The sequence below is a fragment of the Carcharhinus amblyrhynchos genome, chromosome 6, assembly GCF_965287045.1.
Source record: "Carcharhinus amblyrhynchos chromosome 6, sCarAmb.v2.hapA, whole genome shotgun sequence".
Classification (NCBI taxonomy): domain Eukaryota; kingdom Metazoa; phylum Chordata; class Chondrichthyes; order Carcharhiniformes; family Carcharhinidae; genus Carcharhinus; species Carcharhinus amblyrhynchos.
In genome coordinates this window covers 112,362,933-112,379,556 of record NC_137329.1, presented here as the reverse complement: position 1 = coordinate 112,379,556, position 16,624 = coordinate 112,362,933, and the positions used below count along the sequence as shown (strand labels likewise).

General features: G+C 42.4%; 1 protein-coding gene across 1 annotated transcript in view; it reads right to left on the bottom strand.

Annotated features, from left to right (window-relative positions):
• The window catches only part of LOC145344221 (receptor-type tyrosine-protein phosphatase beta-like), a 112,925-nt gene that overhangs the window by 81,097 nt on the left and 15,204 nt on the right, over positions 1-16,624 (bottom strand). The window contains exon 4 of the mRNA XM_080191201.1: positions 15,565-15,689. Within this exon, the coding sequence (XP_080047327.1) occupies positions 15,565-15,689 (125 nt within the window). The remainder of the gene's footprint in view (positions 1-15,564; positions 15,690-16,624) is intronic.

The following is a 16,624-nucleotide window of genomic DNA, read 5'->3' as shown; positions in this document are numbered from 1 at the left end:
CTGGAATTTTCCCATCCTGCCCACCGCGAGAATCGGAGCGGATGAGGGGTGGACAATGGAAAGGTCTGCTGACCTTGAGCGGCATTTTACTGTTTTGGGACAAGCAAGGCTGTAAAACCGCGCCCTGAGGATCAATTCAGCATTGCCAATCCACCTAACCTGCATATCTTTGGACAGTGGGAGGAAACCGGAGCACCCAAAGGAAATCGATGCAGACACTGGGTAAGTATGTAAACTTCTCACAGTCACCTATGGCCAGAATGGAACCCAGGTCCCTGGCACTGTGAGGCAGCAGTGGTAACCATTGTGCCACCATGCCGCCCTGTTGCACAAGAAGATAGAAGATTCTGGGGAAGACCAATACAAGAACTAATATGTGGCAAGTTAGTATCAGGTGGTGTTCCACAGTCATGTAACACTCATGACTAGAGTTACTCCAGCTGATGTTGCTAATGAAGAATACCCACAACTGATCATATTCTTGACTGAATAGTGAAACCCTGGAATACTTTTCAGGCTTATACGGTTATTACCTTGAACATCAGCACGGGGCGGCATGGTAGCACAGTGGTTAGCACGTCTGCTTCATAGCTCCAGGGACCTGGGTTCGATTCCTGGCTCGGGTCACTGTCTGTGTGGAGTTTGCACATTCTCCTCGTGTCTGTGTGGGTTTCCTCCGGGTGCTCGGGTTTCCTCCCACAGTCCAAAGATGTGCGGGTTAGGTTAATTGGCCATGCTAAAATTGCCGCTTAGTGTACTAGAATGCTTAGGTTAAAGGGATTAGCGGGTAAAATATGTAGGGATATGGGGGTAGGGCCTGGGTGGGATTGTGGTCGGTGCAGACTCGATGGACCAAAGGGCCTCTTTCTGCACTGTAGAGTCTCTATGATTAGTATCACTAGTGGATAATGGCTGCTGTAGGAGCTGAAAGTGGAGAAAGAGTAGAAGCGGAAGGAGCAGAACCAGAATCAGGGGGAGAAGGCCTGTAAACACAGAGGCGCTGTAGAGGAAGCGATGGCCTCATGATATTATCACCAGACTATTAATCCAGAAACTCAACTAATGTTCTGGGGACCTAGGTTTAAATCCCACCACGGCAGAGTGTGAAATTTGAATTCGATAAAAATATCTGGAATCAAGAATATACTGATGACCGTGAAACCATTGTTGATCGTTGGAAAACCCAAGTGGTTCACTAATGTCCTTTAGGGAAGGAAATCTGCCATCCTTAGTTGGTTTGGCCAACATGTGGCTCCACAGTCACAGTTGACTCTCAACTGTCCTCTGAAATGACACAGCAAGCACTCAGTTCAAGGGCAACTAGAAACAGGCAATCAATTCTGGCCATGCAGTGACAGACATGTCTCACAAATTAATAAAAGAGTACAGTACAGCTGAAAGGGAGGGAACGCATCCCCCAGCCTCTCCAGGCAGCACGTTTATCACAAATCAGTTACCTGAGCCTAACAGAAGAGCACTGCTTGGGGAAGTAGGTCATGATTCTTGCCATTTCACATCTGAAGGCTCGAAGATGCATCCTACAATAAGTGTTGCTTTGTCTATGGCAGTCACTGGACAGAATTGAACTACTATGTGACTGGAAGACTCTAAGAGCACAGAGAACATTAGTAGAGTCAACCAATCTGTGGGATAATGATGAATATTATTGGCAACTAAAGTTTGTTTTTACACATTTTAATAGACATTGAATTTGCCATTGGATTCCCATCAAAAGCAGCAAAGGAATGACAGAAGTATTCAAATTGATAGATTCTCTAGAATATGGGCATTGGGGCCTATGTTACTATTTGTGTATTTGTTATTATTCTGATGGTCTACAGAAAAAAACACTCCCTCAATGTACAAAAAGATTATTTTGTTAAGAGGACAGTGCTACATGTGAATTTTATTTTGGTGGATGGCCACCCTGGACCTTACATGCTTGTGCAGAGAAGTTTTCCTGTCCACTCTTTGGGACAATAGAATGGATAGATGGTTCCTGGGCAATATGTGAGAAAACAACCCTGATCAAAGTTACCTGACAAAGCATATTCAGTTTACTGAGGCAATAGTTTATATCCCTACCCTTGTTAAGTGGGACTTTTGCTGCATGCTCCTATAAAGGGGCTCTCGTGTGGATAGAGCCTGGTATTGTGGTCAGTACAGACTCAATGGGCCAAATGGCCTCCTTCTGTACTGTAGGGATTCTACGATTCTAAAGGTGAGCAAAGACTTTGCTATTTGTTTCATGCTCTGTAAACTGTGGTCCAATTAGGCCTCCCCATATATGTAAATGAAAACAGTTTGTGATAAAACAAAACATAATGATTTGTGAAGGAGGAACTATTAGTTATTGCATTAAAAATACTGAGTTAGGAGTGAATTCAATTCACAGTGTTTTGGCTAATTTTAGCCAACAAAACCCATTGCATAATATATGTGCAATGTCTATTTTTGCAATTCCTTATCTTGCTTTCCATTGTTCACAGAGTAACTAAATTTCACTCAACTATCAATGAAGAACATGCATGGATAAACCCTTAGACTATTTGTTTTGAGTCAGTACTATTGCTTATCTGGTTCCGTTTGCTGTGGTTTGAACTTTTATGTAAATGCAACTGCAAACGCCCATTTCTATCACGATTGCAAGAAGTCCCACTGCTGTGGAAAGTTTAATTACAAAGAACACCAGTGGAAGACTACTTCTGTCAGTGACAAAGTCTTGTACGGTAGCATCAGTGCAGTGACCACTGCCACTGCGATTTTGGTGCTATCTGAGACTTTGACACCCATCATTTGGTTATGTGATTACATGATCAAGTACCAGTTGACAACACCAGTGCCAACTTCAAGCTCACTCTGTGTGGGCCACTAAATAAATCTGCCAATGAACTAATGCAAGCATACTTCTCCACTGTTCAGAGCTTAGTCAGCTGTACGCAGCAGACAGCCTTGTGAATGTCTGTGCAAATATGTGCTAAATCTGGGCTGGATTCTTCATTGATGGTAACTCCTCAGAGCTTTCACAAGATCATTGACAGTTGTCGAACCCTTGTCTGCATTGCAGAGTTCACAAATGTAGAAATGTGCTCAGTGGAAATACACCATCTACACAACCACATCTGGACGTACTCCCTCAAGCTGATTATCACAAATTAGCTGCCATTGTTCCTTACATCCAATAGTCATTACATTTCAAACTTAGCTATAATTCACTTTGAGGCGTGGCCAGATCCTGAAAGGTGCTACAGAAATGCAAGTTAGTTTATTCTTGTTTGCAAGACGGACATAGCAGAGACATGGGGCCCAGCTTTGCCACCAGGTTGTGCCCACCTTTGGGCGTAAAAACTTCATAAAGTCACATGTGAGCTGAGTAGCATGATCTATGCCCACCTCAGCGTCTGTTCGCCCTTTAACAAGGCCCAAAAATGGCCGCGATTGGGACTGAGCCTGAAACAGGTGCGACAATCATTTAAATGCATTTGCATGCACTTAAATTGACTTAATAGGCTGTATGCCCAACCTTCCCGGCACTTCCCCCTTTACCACCACATTCATCCATCCAGAATTTGCTCCACAAAAGTCCAATTTGGGCACTGAAGTTAGTGATGGGGTCAAGTACCGAGCATCCAAAGGCTTTCTCCTTGAGTCGGTGGGGGGAGTGGGGGGAAGGAGGGGAAAGGTGAGCCCAATGGCTCTCTGCCTGAGATTGGTGGGGGAGAGGAAAGATGCGTTTGTCAACTCTCTACCTGAGATCAGTGGGGAGGTCCGCTGCCACTCTGCCTGAGATCAGTGGGGGGATAGAGGGGTCCACTGGCACTCTGCCTGAGATCAGTTGGGGGAAGTGGGAGTCCACTGCCACTCTGCCTGAGATCAGTGGGGGGATAGGGGGTCCACGGACACTCTGCCTGAGATCAGTGGGGGGATAGTGGGGTCCACTGCCACTCTGCCTGAGATCTGTGAGGGGAAAGGCAGTGGAAAGGTTTGCAATTGGGCTGGGTGGCAGAAGGGGTTGGGGGAATAAGGAGGTCAGTAATACTGGGGGGGGGTGAGGCACTGTCTAGGGGGGCCAGGGGGAGGCATTATCCAGCCCGGGAGCCATGTGGCAGGGGAGCCGCATTCTATCAATTTTTTTGGTGCATGCGCAGTTGGTGATGCCAATTGGAGCTGCAGGATTTTGGGCACATTAAGCCCTGCCCACAGGCTTGTGCAGCGCGATTTGGAATCGCTGATATTTTTGCAGACAGAATTTTGCAGACATTCCCAATTTCAAGTCCACCCAGCACTTAGAATCAAAATGGCAAACTAAGTCCCATATTCTCCAATTGTCTGATCAGATCTCTTCAGTATTTTGACTATATGTAGCTCAGCATGTTCCCAGATCTGTTCTCATAACTTTGTTGGAAGTGCAATGGGAATCCCACTTGTGTATACAAATGTGGTTTCCATTACACTTCTGGCAAATTTATTGTGATGGAAAGGGAACAGCCCCGGGAAAATTCCAGGCTTTTGTAAACAGGCATACTGAAGCTTACATTCCCTGCTGTGGGCCGTGAATTACCAAGACTTTCAGAGGAATTTGTTTACTCCCAGTTTCCTTCCATACTCCAAAAGACATGCTGGTTAGTTGCATTGGCCATGTTAAATTCTCCCTCAGTGTATTCAAACAGACACCGGAGTGTGGCGACTGAGGGATTTTCACAGTAACTTCATTGCAATGTTAATGTAAGCCTACTTGTACATTAACATTAAATAAAATTAATCTTAAACTTAAAACTTAAAATGAAGAAGGGAAGTCAATCTGAAATGTTAGCCCTGTCTCTCTTTCTGCAGACATCTCCAGACATGCTAAATATTTCCAGCATTTTCTGTTTTTATTTCAGATTTCCAGCAATTGCAGCATTTTGCTTTCGCATGAATTATTTGAGTTGGTTTTATTATTGTCACATGTATTAGTATACAGTGAAAAGTATTGTTTCTTGCATACTGTACAGACAAAGTAGAGAAGGAAAGGGTGGTGTTACAGCCATAGCTAGGGTGCAGAGAAAGATCAACTTAATGCGAGGTAGGTCCATTCAAAAGTCTGAACTAAAGATTGTTAGAGATTTTAGAAGAGTTAGAATGAAGTTTTAAAAGCATAGAACGAGAGTAAAAGAATTAGAAGGCATGCTGGGCACAGAATGTCGCCTCAGTCCAGCACCATCTTGGAAAAAAAATTATGGAGTACAACTAGCAGAAGTGCAAATGCCCATGCCTGCTTACTTCTTAAATAACTGAACTAAAATATAACTAATCAGTAAATATGTCTCTCTGTTATTCACAAATGTTCATCATCGATCATTATTACTTCTGGACAAATAAGGCTAGGAAACATAATTCAGTTGAACAGTTTTAATAATGCACTACTGACACTTGGCTAGGGGATTTTCCTCAGACTTACTAACGTCTATGTCAACCATAGTTCTCTAATTCTAAGCAAGTCCGTCCTACAAGCACAATGCAGTCGTGTCATATAGTGAAAAGTTCAATATTTAGGCAGATTGGCCCCAATTTTAGGTGCAAACCTGGAGGCAATGCATAGCATGATGTGGGCTTCAGAAAAGAGCATCATTGTAAGAACTTACTGAAGTAGAATTACATTGCAGCCGTATAATTCTGTAGTTCGTGTTCAGCGCAGTGTTAACAATTTTCTCAAACTAACCTGTACTTGTATATCTCAATGGCTTTAACAATCATTGCAATATTAACACAATGGTCATGCTTACTAATGTGATTCTTTTACTAATGTGATTCTTTTTAAAGTCATATAATTACTTGCTCACTTCTTCCAGCAGAACGAGGCCATTCAGCCCATCGACTGTCCGAAAGAACATCTTAACCAGGCCCACCTCCCCTGCCCAAGCCCCATAACTACATGCATTTACCATGGCTAACCCACCTAACCTACACATCTTTCGACATTAAGGGGCAATTTACCATGGTCAATCCACCTAACCTGTCCATCTTTGGACTGTGGGAGGAAACCGGAGCACCTGGAGGAAACCCATGCTGACACGGGGAGAACGTACAAACTCCACATAGTCACCCAAGATTGGAATTGAACCTGGGTTCCTGGTGCTGTGATGCAGCAGTGCTAACCATTGCGCCACCACTGCTGCAATCTAAGTCAAACTTTATCATCTGCCATGGTGGGATTTACACTTAAGCCCCCAGAGCATTACCTGGGTCTCTGGATTATACTCCATGATAATACCACTGTGCCACTCCTATCTCCAGATGGGCATCTTACCCAAAACACACCTGCATTCATATTAGCAGGTCATTGCTTACCTACAGGAAACAAGCTACGCATGGACAGCTGATCATTCAGAGTAATTAAAATAAAATTTAACTCTTCTTGAACTGGCTTTGGCACAGAATAAGCTTGATTGAAACACACATTTCTGCCCATATATGATGCATTTAGCACATATCAAGCACACACGCATGAACTTCTTTTCTTTGTTATGGAACAACTGAGTCAAGTATACAAGGTAATGAAATCTGAAAATACCCTTTCTTTTCACCCTAACTTCTGACTTGCTCAATGCTATACTTCACTCTAATTTAGTGTTGAATTGTGGTAGTTTTGTGCTTGCACCCTGAGGAACTGTTCACTCATTTCACATTGAATTATTTGTACAGCTAGTGGTGATAAAAATTTTTATCTAAAAAGCCTGACCTGATTTTGAACACAGGGATAGAATTGCGGTCACTTAACTATGTGCAAAGGTTTCCTCAACAATATGCATTTCAACTGTGTCACTGGCTGATTAAAAACTTTTCAAAGAATTCACAGATGTTTGATAAATTTAAAATAAACAAATATAGTTCTGGTAATATTACTAAGGGGTGGCATGGTGGCACGCTGGTTAGCACTGCTGCCTCACAGCGCTGGGGACCTGGGTTCAATTCCCGGCTTGGGTCACTGTCTGTGTGGAGTTTGCACGTTCTTCCCGTGTCTGCGCAGATTTCCTCCGGTTTCTTCCCACAGTCCAAAGATGTGCAGGTTAGGTGGGAAACTGATCATGCTAAACTGCACCTTAGTGTTAGGGGGAATAGCTAGGGTAAAGGTATGGCGTTATGGGGATAAGGCCTGGATGGGATTGTGGTCGGTGCAGACTCAATGGGCCGAATGGTGTCCTTCTGCACTGTAGGATTCTACACTACTAATCCAGCAAAATAATTTTGCACACATTCATATTATTCTGTCGCTGAAAGTGATAATTTTGTATATATTATTGTCACTAAATCATTATGGAAATGTCAGGTTTGTGGAGGGAGTGGACCTAGTTTCAGTTCAGGTGCCTTAACCTCCCAGCTACACTCATCCTAAAGCTTTCAAGTGCTTTGGAGTGAAATTTCAGCATCTGCGTATCTTACTTGTTTTTACTTTAATAATACAGGCTCATTTTATTAAAGATGCTTGGTATACTTACCACAATGACTAGAATGTAGCTTTTAATCTTCACTTCTTATATGATTTAAGTTCAATCTCCTACTCTGCTAAGTTTTTTCCTTCTTCGTTCATAGAGTCTGAACATTGTATTTATTTTGTTTATTTATTAGGGTCACAAGTAGGCTTACATTAACACTGCAATGAAGTTGCTGTGAAAATCCCCTAGTCGCCACATTCCAATGCCTGTTTGGGTACACTGACGGAGAATTTAGCATGGTCAATGTACCTAACCAGCACGTCTTTTGGAGTGTGGGCGGAAACTGGAGCATCCAGAGGAAACCCATGCAGACACAGAGAGAATGTGCAGACTCTGCACAGACAGTGATCCAAGCCAGGAATCAAATCTGGGTCCCTGGAGCTATGAGGCAGCAGTGCTAACCACTATGCCACCATGCCAGCAAAGACCAGTGTTTATTGCCCATCCCTACTCACCCTTAACTGAGTGGCCTGTCAGGAATGCTCAGAGGGCAGTTAAGAATCAGTTAAGAATCACACACAGATCAGACTACTGAATAAAGACAGCAAGTTTCCTTCCCGAAAGACATTAATGAATCAGGTGGATTTTCATAGCAATCCTATCGGTCGTCATTACAGACACTGTTTTTTCTTAATTCCATTTTTATTTATTAATTGAGATAAAATTCCCCAGCTGCTGTGGTAAGATTTGAACTCATGTCTCTGGGTTATTGGTCTAGGCCTCTGGATTAGTAATGTAACCACTAAGCTACTCCAGTAACGTGTACTGCCAGATGTTGAATTAGTTGAGTGCTGTTCCTGGGTGCAGAAAGTTTTGGATCTGGAGTCCAGCAATGTTTACTCAACCTTTCATCTTTTCTGGATGGATGGACTTAATACTTAGAATGTCAAGAAGAAACTGGATGCTTCCAGGCTTGTGCAGTGACTGCTACAAGGTTATAGTAAATTTCTTAATAATTGGTTTTTAAATGCTGACCATTAAGAAAACGAATTGGTTGCAATACTATTTAGACCTCGCTCTGCACTGTAGGATCTCTGAGTTCTATACCTAATCTCAACAAATTCCAAGGTTTTCTTAAAAAAAGTGCTGAAAATTCAAAATAAAATGGGTAAACTACGAAAAACAGTTCAATATTTAACCTGTTAAACTGAAATACCAACTATGCAAGAGGTTGCACATTTCATTGATGTGGACAATATGTTGATGCATTTATCTTAAATATTCACATGGCATCCTTTTCCTTATACTGCTTAGCTACTTTAAATTTTCTCATAAAACTGCAACTCTGCCCACTCTGTGGCATTAATTGTACTTCTAAAAAATGCCTACACTCAGTAAGACACTGTAAAAGCTCAATAAATACTCTAAGTCATACTGCTTCATACAGATATACCCTATTGTTAAACCCTTATTGGTCTCTTATCATAGAATCATACAGTGCAGAAGGAGGCCATTCAGCCCATCAACTCTGCACCGGCCACAATCCCACCCAGGCCCTATCCCCATAATCCCAAGCATTTACCCTAGCTGGTCCCTCTGGCACTAAGGGGCAACTTAATATGGCCAATCCACCTAACCCTCACATCTTTGGCCTATGGGAGGAAACTGGAGCACCTGGAGGAAACCCACACAGACACGGGGAGAATGTGTAAACTCCACACAGACAGTGACCCAAGCTGGGAATCAAACCCGGATCCCTGGCACTGTGAGGCAGCAGTGCTAACCACTGTGCCACTGTGCATGGAGCACACAGAGGTAGCCCATTGGAATAGATCTTTGAAACAGCAGTCATACATCATCCCACACTCCTGGCTTTTGTTCGTAACCGTGGCAGTTACTCAAGAACTTGTTCCTTTTTTAAAGTTATTGATGGAATCAGCTTCCATCAGATTTTCAGGCAGAGCAGTCCAGATCCTGAGAACTCTCTGACTGGAAACAAATGTCAACTTCTCTCTTATTCTTTTGAGAATGATTTTAAACCTATGATTTCTGGTTATTGACCCAATAACCAACCCGCACATAACCAAAGTTATATATTAAAATAAAACAACATCTTGCATTTATGCGCAACATTGAAGGTAGGAAAGTATCCGAAGGTACTATAAAATAGTATGATTTGACAAATGTTATGATTAGTGTAAAATTATATCAGAATTTATAGCCTTTAGTACAGTAAAATAGATGTTTAATATTCCCAACTACATTTATAATAGCATTCCATTTCATGAAAATGAAAGAATGCAGTGATATTTTACGTGATGATGACAAAGAACTAAGGATTCAGGGAATGGCATGGTGGCATAATAGTTAGCACTGCTGCCTCACAGCTCCAGGGACCCGGGTTCGATTCCCAGCTTGAGTCACTGTCTGTGTGAAGTCTGCACATTCTCCCCATGTCTGCATGGGTTTCCACCTACTGTCCAAAGGTGTGCAGGTTTGGTGGATTGGCCATGCTAAATTGTCCGTGAGTGTCAGGAGGACAAGCTATGGTGATAGTGCCTGGATGGGATTGTGGTTGGAGCAGGCTTGATGGGCCGAATGGCCTCCTTCTGCTCGGTAGGATTCTATGGATTCTCCCAGAGTTCCAGCCTTTGTGATGATGTACCGATGATATAAAATGTAAACTCCTAACTCAGCTGTGAGAGGATACCTTTATGTTAACTTTGAAAGCTAATCATGTTTGGCTGTTGATATCTAACAGGTGGTGCAGTGGTTAGCACTGCTGCCTCACAGTGCCAGGGAATTGGGTTCCATTCCGGCTTGGGTCACTGTCCGTGTGGAGATGCAACGTCCTTCCCATGTCTGCGTGGGTTTCCTCCCACAGTCCAAAAGACGTGCTGGTTAGATGCATTGGCCCGAACAGGCGCTGGAGCGTGGTGACCTGGGAATTTCACAGTAACTTCATTGCAGAGTTAATGTAAGCCTACTTGTGACTAATATATGAACGTTACTTTATATTTCCCAATTTGTATTTTATATTTTGGTGGTAATTTATTGATCTGATAATTAGATATTTCAATACTATCCATTGTTTCCTCAACAACATTAATGCCAATTTTTAAAGTATGCGACTCACCGTTGATTTACAGTTTACTGCGATTTCACTGTTGCTAAAATATTGTGACATTGGTGAGTGCTGTAAGAAGGTGATTAGCCATTTCTACAAAGGACCCTTAGGAGTTTCTCTCCATTTGAGGAAGACAATTTGTTATAAAAAGTTTGTAAAATGTGAGTAATTATCTTATGGAATAACAGATCTAATATAGGTTTTTACTCATTTTTCCCTTTTTAATAAGCACAAGTCTTTGACATTCTTTGCGAGAATTAATATCGTTGCATAACAAGCTCAAAAGTGTTTCTGAAACTCCCGGATTCTTTTCATTCCTCAGAGATAAATGTCACCAATTTAGAGAGGTTTTGCATTATTAGCATACACTGGGATGTTGACTGAAATGGCCTCGTCTAAAATCACAATCGACCCATCAAGTAGATGGAATTCATTTGTAGGAAAACTGTTGAAAATGCCAACATTTTTGTGGTCTTATCCTTTTTCCACAGTATTTGCAGATTTGCTAAGCTGCAAAATAGCTTTAAAGTCTGAATCACAATTGCTACCACAGACTGGCTTGTCACTAAACGGACACCCCACATTGAGTCAGACCAGTTGCTCATCCTTCTGGTTCTTTGGCAATGGATTGTTGCAGAAGGGCAAGGGATAATTCTTTAATAAACTGGCGAATTTGAATCTCATGCCATAAAGACAAATATTTTGTGGATTAAGTTGTTTCTCCGCTAATTAAGAACAGACTTTGAGAGCTGTTTAGATCATTACTATTTGTGAAGTCTATGAAAGCAATCATTCTCAAGTATATTTTGAATTTGAGAGGGCAGCACGGTGGCACAGTGGTTAGCACTGATGCTTCACGGCTCCAGGGATGTGGGTTCGATTCCCGGCTTGGGTCACTGTCTGTGTGGAATTTGCACATTCTACTTGTGTCTGCAGGGGTTTCCTCTGGGTGCTCCGGTTTCCTCCCACAGTCCAAAGATGTGTGGGTTAGGTTGATTGGCCATGCTAAAATTGCCCTTAGTGTCCTGAGATGTGTAGGTTAGAGGGATTAGTGGGTACATATGTAGGGATATGGGGGTAGGGCCTGGGTAGGATTATGGTCGCTGCAGACTTGATGGGCTGAATGGCCTATGTCTGTGCTGTAGGATTTCTATGATATTTACTAAAATGCCAATATGTCAAAGATGCTTCCAAACACATTCAGTGAACAGCAGGACCCCCGCTGATCAGCGAACTTCCCCTTTTCTTTGACTACAATAATTTTGAAACCAAAAAATTCATAATCAAATCTTACACATTTTAAGGAGGGACAGTGACATTGTGAAACTGTCACTGGTTTAGTAATCCAGAGACCCAGGTTAATGCTCTGGCGACCCAAGGAAAATGTGAACTCAATAAAAAAGTCTGGAATTAAAGGTCTAACGTTGACTATGAAAGTATTGTCGATTGTGGTAAAAACCCATCTGGTTCACTAATGTCCTTCAGGGAGGTAAACCCTCTGTCCTTCCCTGGTCTGATGTGGAGATGTCGGCATTGGATTGTGGTGGTCACAAAAACAAGTCTCACAACACCAGGTTAAAGTCCAACAGGTTTATTTGGAATCACAAGCTTTCAGAGCACTGCTCCATACACTCACCTGATGAAGGAGCAGTGCTCCAAAAGCTTGTGATTCCAGATAAACCTGTTGGACGTTAACCTGGTGTTGTGAGATTTCTTACAGTGCTTACCTGCTCTGGCCTAAATGTGACTCCAGGCTGACAGCATTGTGGCTGACTTTTAATTGACCCCCTTAAGGGCAATTAAAGATAGATAATAAATGCTAGGCCAACCAGTGACGCCACATCCCGCGAAAGAATAAAAATAAAACACACACAGATGTTCTTGCCATCTACATACATGATTGAATATCCTGTTTTGGTTTTCTTATACAATTCTTAAGGGTCACCAAAGATGTTTCCAGTTTTTTACGGCATGTTAAGCATTATGTAGATAAAAAGCAAAGTAGTCCAGCTTCCTTTGCTGTTAGATATGCCTACACTTTTTAAGTGAAAAGAGTTAAGAAAGGATTATGCTGGCAAATGGTAATTCCAACACCTTGCCAGAAAGGTGAAATATTCACACTATCTTTTGTGATTGTGATATATATTGTGGTGCTTTATAAAAGATTTTTATTTATTCATCAAAGCTGTGACAATTGAAAGGCAAACTATCAGAGCCATTCCTAGGTGGTCTTTATGCAGACACAATTAATGGGATTGTAGCAGGCAAACAGGTACTAAAAACCATGGTATGGCTTCTTTCATCTGATATCATATAAAGCCTAACAAAGTGTAATAGATGTATTTTCAATGAACCTACAAGCATAAAGGTCAGTCATTCATGTCTCATTGTGATGCCACTGCAATCTGCTGGCACTAACATCTTTGGAAAAGGAACGTTCAAAACATTACACCTGTAAAAAGTGAAGTACGCAAGCCTTCTCTGGAAATGTGGGGGATGTGGGGAGCTGGCAGCATGGCCCAGAGCACCTCTCAGGCAGTGTGACTGGCCTAGTGTTCCTTTGCAATCCCTCCTCTTCTGCTAACCATGAAGAATCGCAAAGGCCAACACCCTGGTGTTAATAAAAGAAGCTCATCACAGCAAAAATACATTTGACAGAACATAAGGACATAAGAACATAAGAAATAGGAGCAGGAGTAGGCCATCTAGCCCTTCGAGCCTGCCCCGCCATTCAATAAGATCATGGCTGATCTGTCGCTGCTCAGTTCCACTTTCCCGCTTTCTCCCCATAACCCTTAATCCCCACTCTTATCAAAAACCCATCAACCCGCGTCTTAAAAATATTTAGCGAGGCAGCCTCCACCACTTCAACGGGCAGAGAATTCCAGAGATTCACCACCCTTTGAGTGAAGAAGTTCCTCCTCAACTCCGTTCTAAACCGCCCCCCTTTTATCTTGAGGCTGTGCCCCCTAGTCCTACTGTCTTTTTTGAGCGGGAAGAGTCTCTCCACCTCTATCCTATCCATCCCATTCATCATCTTATAAGTCTCAATGAGATCTCCCCTCATTCTTCTAAACTCTAACGAGTACAAGCCCAGTTTATTCAGCCTCTCCTCATAGCTCAACCCCCTCAACTCCGGTATCAGCCTAGTAAACCTCCTCTGCACTCCCTCCAAGGCCAAAATATCTTTGCGCAGGTGTGGTGCCCAAAACTGCACACAGTACTCCAGCTGCGGCCTCACCAATGCCCTATACAGCTGCAGCAAGACCTCCCTACTTTTATATTCAATCCCCCTCGCTATGAAGGCCAGCATCCCATTCGCCTTCCTGACCACCTGCTGCACCTGCAAGCTGGGTTTTTGCGACTCATGCACAAGGACCCCGAGGTCCCTCTGCACCGTCGCCTGCTGCAGTTTTTCGCCCCGTAAGTAATAGTCCTTCCTACCATTCTTCCTACTAAAGTGGACCACCTCACACTTGCCAACATTAAATTCCATTTGCCATTTCCTGGCCCATTCGCCCAGCCTATCTAGATCCTTCTGCAGACTCTCCACACCCTCCGCACAATTTGCCGTTCCCCCTATCTTGGTGTCATCAGCAAATTTCGACACCCTACACTCGGTTCCCTCCTCCAGATCATCTATATAAATGGTAAAAAAGTATCAGCAAAGAAATCCCAGAAAACAATTACGAGAGGCCAGTTAAAAAGACAAGGTTCACGTATCTTTGAATGTACTGGACTTTTAAAGGATCTTTCACCTACAGACCCACGCGAGACCTCCTTCCAGCCAGGCTTCCATGGTTGGGTATTGACTTGGCATGCCCATGAGGCAAAGGATGGTGCAATGTCCTTTGCCCCACTTTTAGATATGCTGATGTAGCTTCCAATTGCTTTAAGACAGAGTTTCAGCCACACATCCCAGGCCTGACAGAATAGACAATGTGGTTCAATACTAGTGTCCACCCAAAATAACTGATCTCCATGTGCCCGTCGTCCTGTCAGCAGCTCAATTTGGTGCATTAGGGAGACAAAAGTGACCATGTGTTGTTTCTCTCCTACAAAAATACTAATGTAAAAATACATTTGCAAGTACAGTACAAAAACAATTTCGGGGGCATGTGTGTTTATATTCTAAAAATATCATAAATTCTATTACATAGATTAAAAAAAATCAAAATAGTCCAGGTTCCTTTGCTATTATACAATCCATATCTTTTCAGTGAAACAAGTTAGGAAAGGATTTTGCGAGCACAAAGCAATTCCAATATGTCACTTACAATGTAAGACACATATATTTCCTTTTGTGGTTGTGATAAATATGGTGATGCTTAACAAAAGACCTTCTTTAATTTTAAACCATTTTCCACAGTGTTAGTAATGCATGGCACAGTAGTTAGCTGCCTCACAGCGCCAGAGACCCAGGTTCAATTCCTGACTTGGGTCACTGTCTGTGCGGAGTCTGCACGTTCTCCCCATATCTGTGTGGGTTTCCTCTGGGTGCTCCGGTTTTCTCTCACAGTCTGAAGGATATGCTGTTTTGGTGCATTGGCTGTGCTAAGTTCTCCCTCAGTGTATCCAGACAGGCGCTGGAGTGTGACGACTCTGGGGTTTTCACAGTAATTTCATTGCAGTGTTAATGTAAGCCTACTTGGGACGCTAATAAATAAACCTGAACTTAATGATAGCATTCTGTATGGCTGTACTTCAAACCAAATAGCAAGAATATGCATTAGGAATGGTTGGTAAGTAAAGATCAATTCATGTTTCAAGAAATTTGTTAAACAAAATGGTATTTCCCACATTCCCAGAGGTAATGGGATGTTTAGTGTGCCATGTTAAACCACTTAATCCACCACAATGGAAATAACATTTCCTTTCCAACACTGCATTCTCCATTTCCAACTTCAAGGAAGCTTACATGAACACTAAGTGCGTGATTTTTATCATACAGCAGTGCATCTTTTGTTGCTTACTTTTCCCAGATTGGTTCTTAATTGATTATAACTATAATATAACTCTTACCTTCTCAGTTTGATTGTAAAAGCAAGTCATTCTAGAACAGGGATCTTCTGATCTTGGGGATGAACTTGGAGATGAGGATGATAAGCTGTCCGTCGTTGCCTCAATTACTTGTTCAGTGACGCCTCCTGGAGAATATTTCATTATATTTAGAAATCATATCTGAAATACCATGGTTTTTTGTTTAGAAATGTGTTTTTATAGCACCAAAATGTCACAATTAGTAGAAGCAAGATGTGGATATGAAAAATGAGTCCCAGAGGGTGCAACTTTAATAACTGTTGATTAATCACAGTACAGTTTTCTTGGGTGGTACAGCGGTTAGCACTGCTGCCTCAAAATGCCAGGGATGTCCTATTGACGTAATGGGGTCATACTTTGCTTCAATGTAGGAGACCCCTGCCGAGTCAGTTAAGCCTGAAAAAACAATTATCTTCAAATTGAATCAGAAGAGCAGAGCAAATATTTCACCCACTCTGTTATAAGTACCTGTTCACCCAGCTTGCCTCTGGTGTGGAAGTTAAAATTCCCATCAGTGTTCATCCTTACTGGGCTGCTGTGCTGTGCCTTTTGTTTTATTCACTCATGGAACACTTTTTCAAGTTTATTTATCAGTGTCACAAGTAAGCTTACATTAACACTACAATGAAGTTACTGTGAACACTTGGGCATTGCTGACTGGCCAGTACTTATTGCTCATCCCAAGGTCAGTTGAGAGTCAATGACAATGCTGTGGCTCTGGAGTCACATGTAGGCCAGACCAGGTAAGGTTGGCAGATTTCCTTCCCTAAAGGACATCAGTGAACCAGATGGTTTTTTCCGACAATGGTTTTGTAGACATCAGTAGATTCTTAATTCCAGACATTTTTTATTGAAATCAAATTCCACCATCTGCCATGGCAGGATTCGAACCTGTGTCCCACTAACATTGGCCAAGTTTCTGGGTTAATAGTCTAGTGATAATACCACTAGGCCATCATATCCTCTGTCTGAAATCACGCCACATACTTCGGATGTGAAAGGGTGTTTCTCTCTTCCATGAGTTGACACTGACACAAAACTG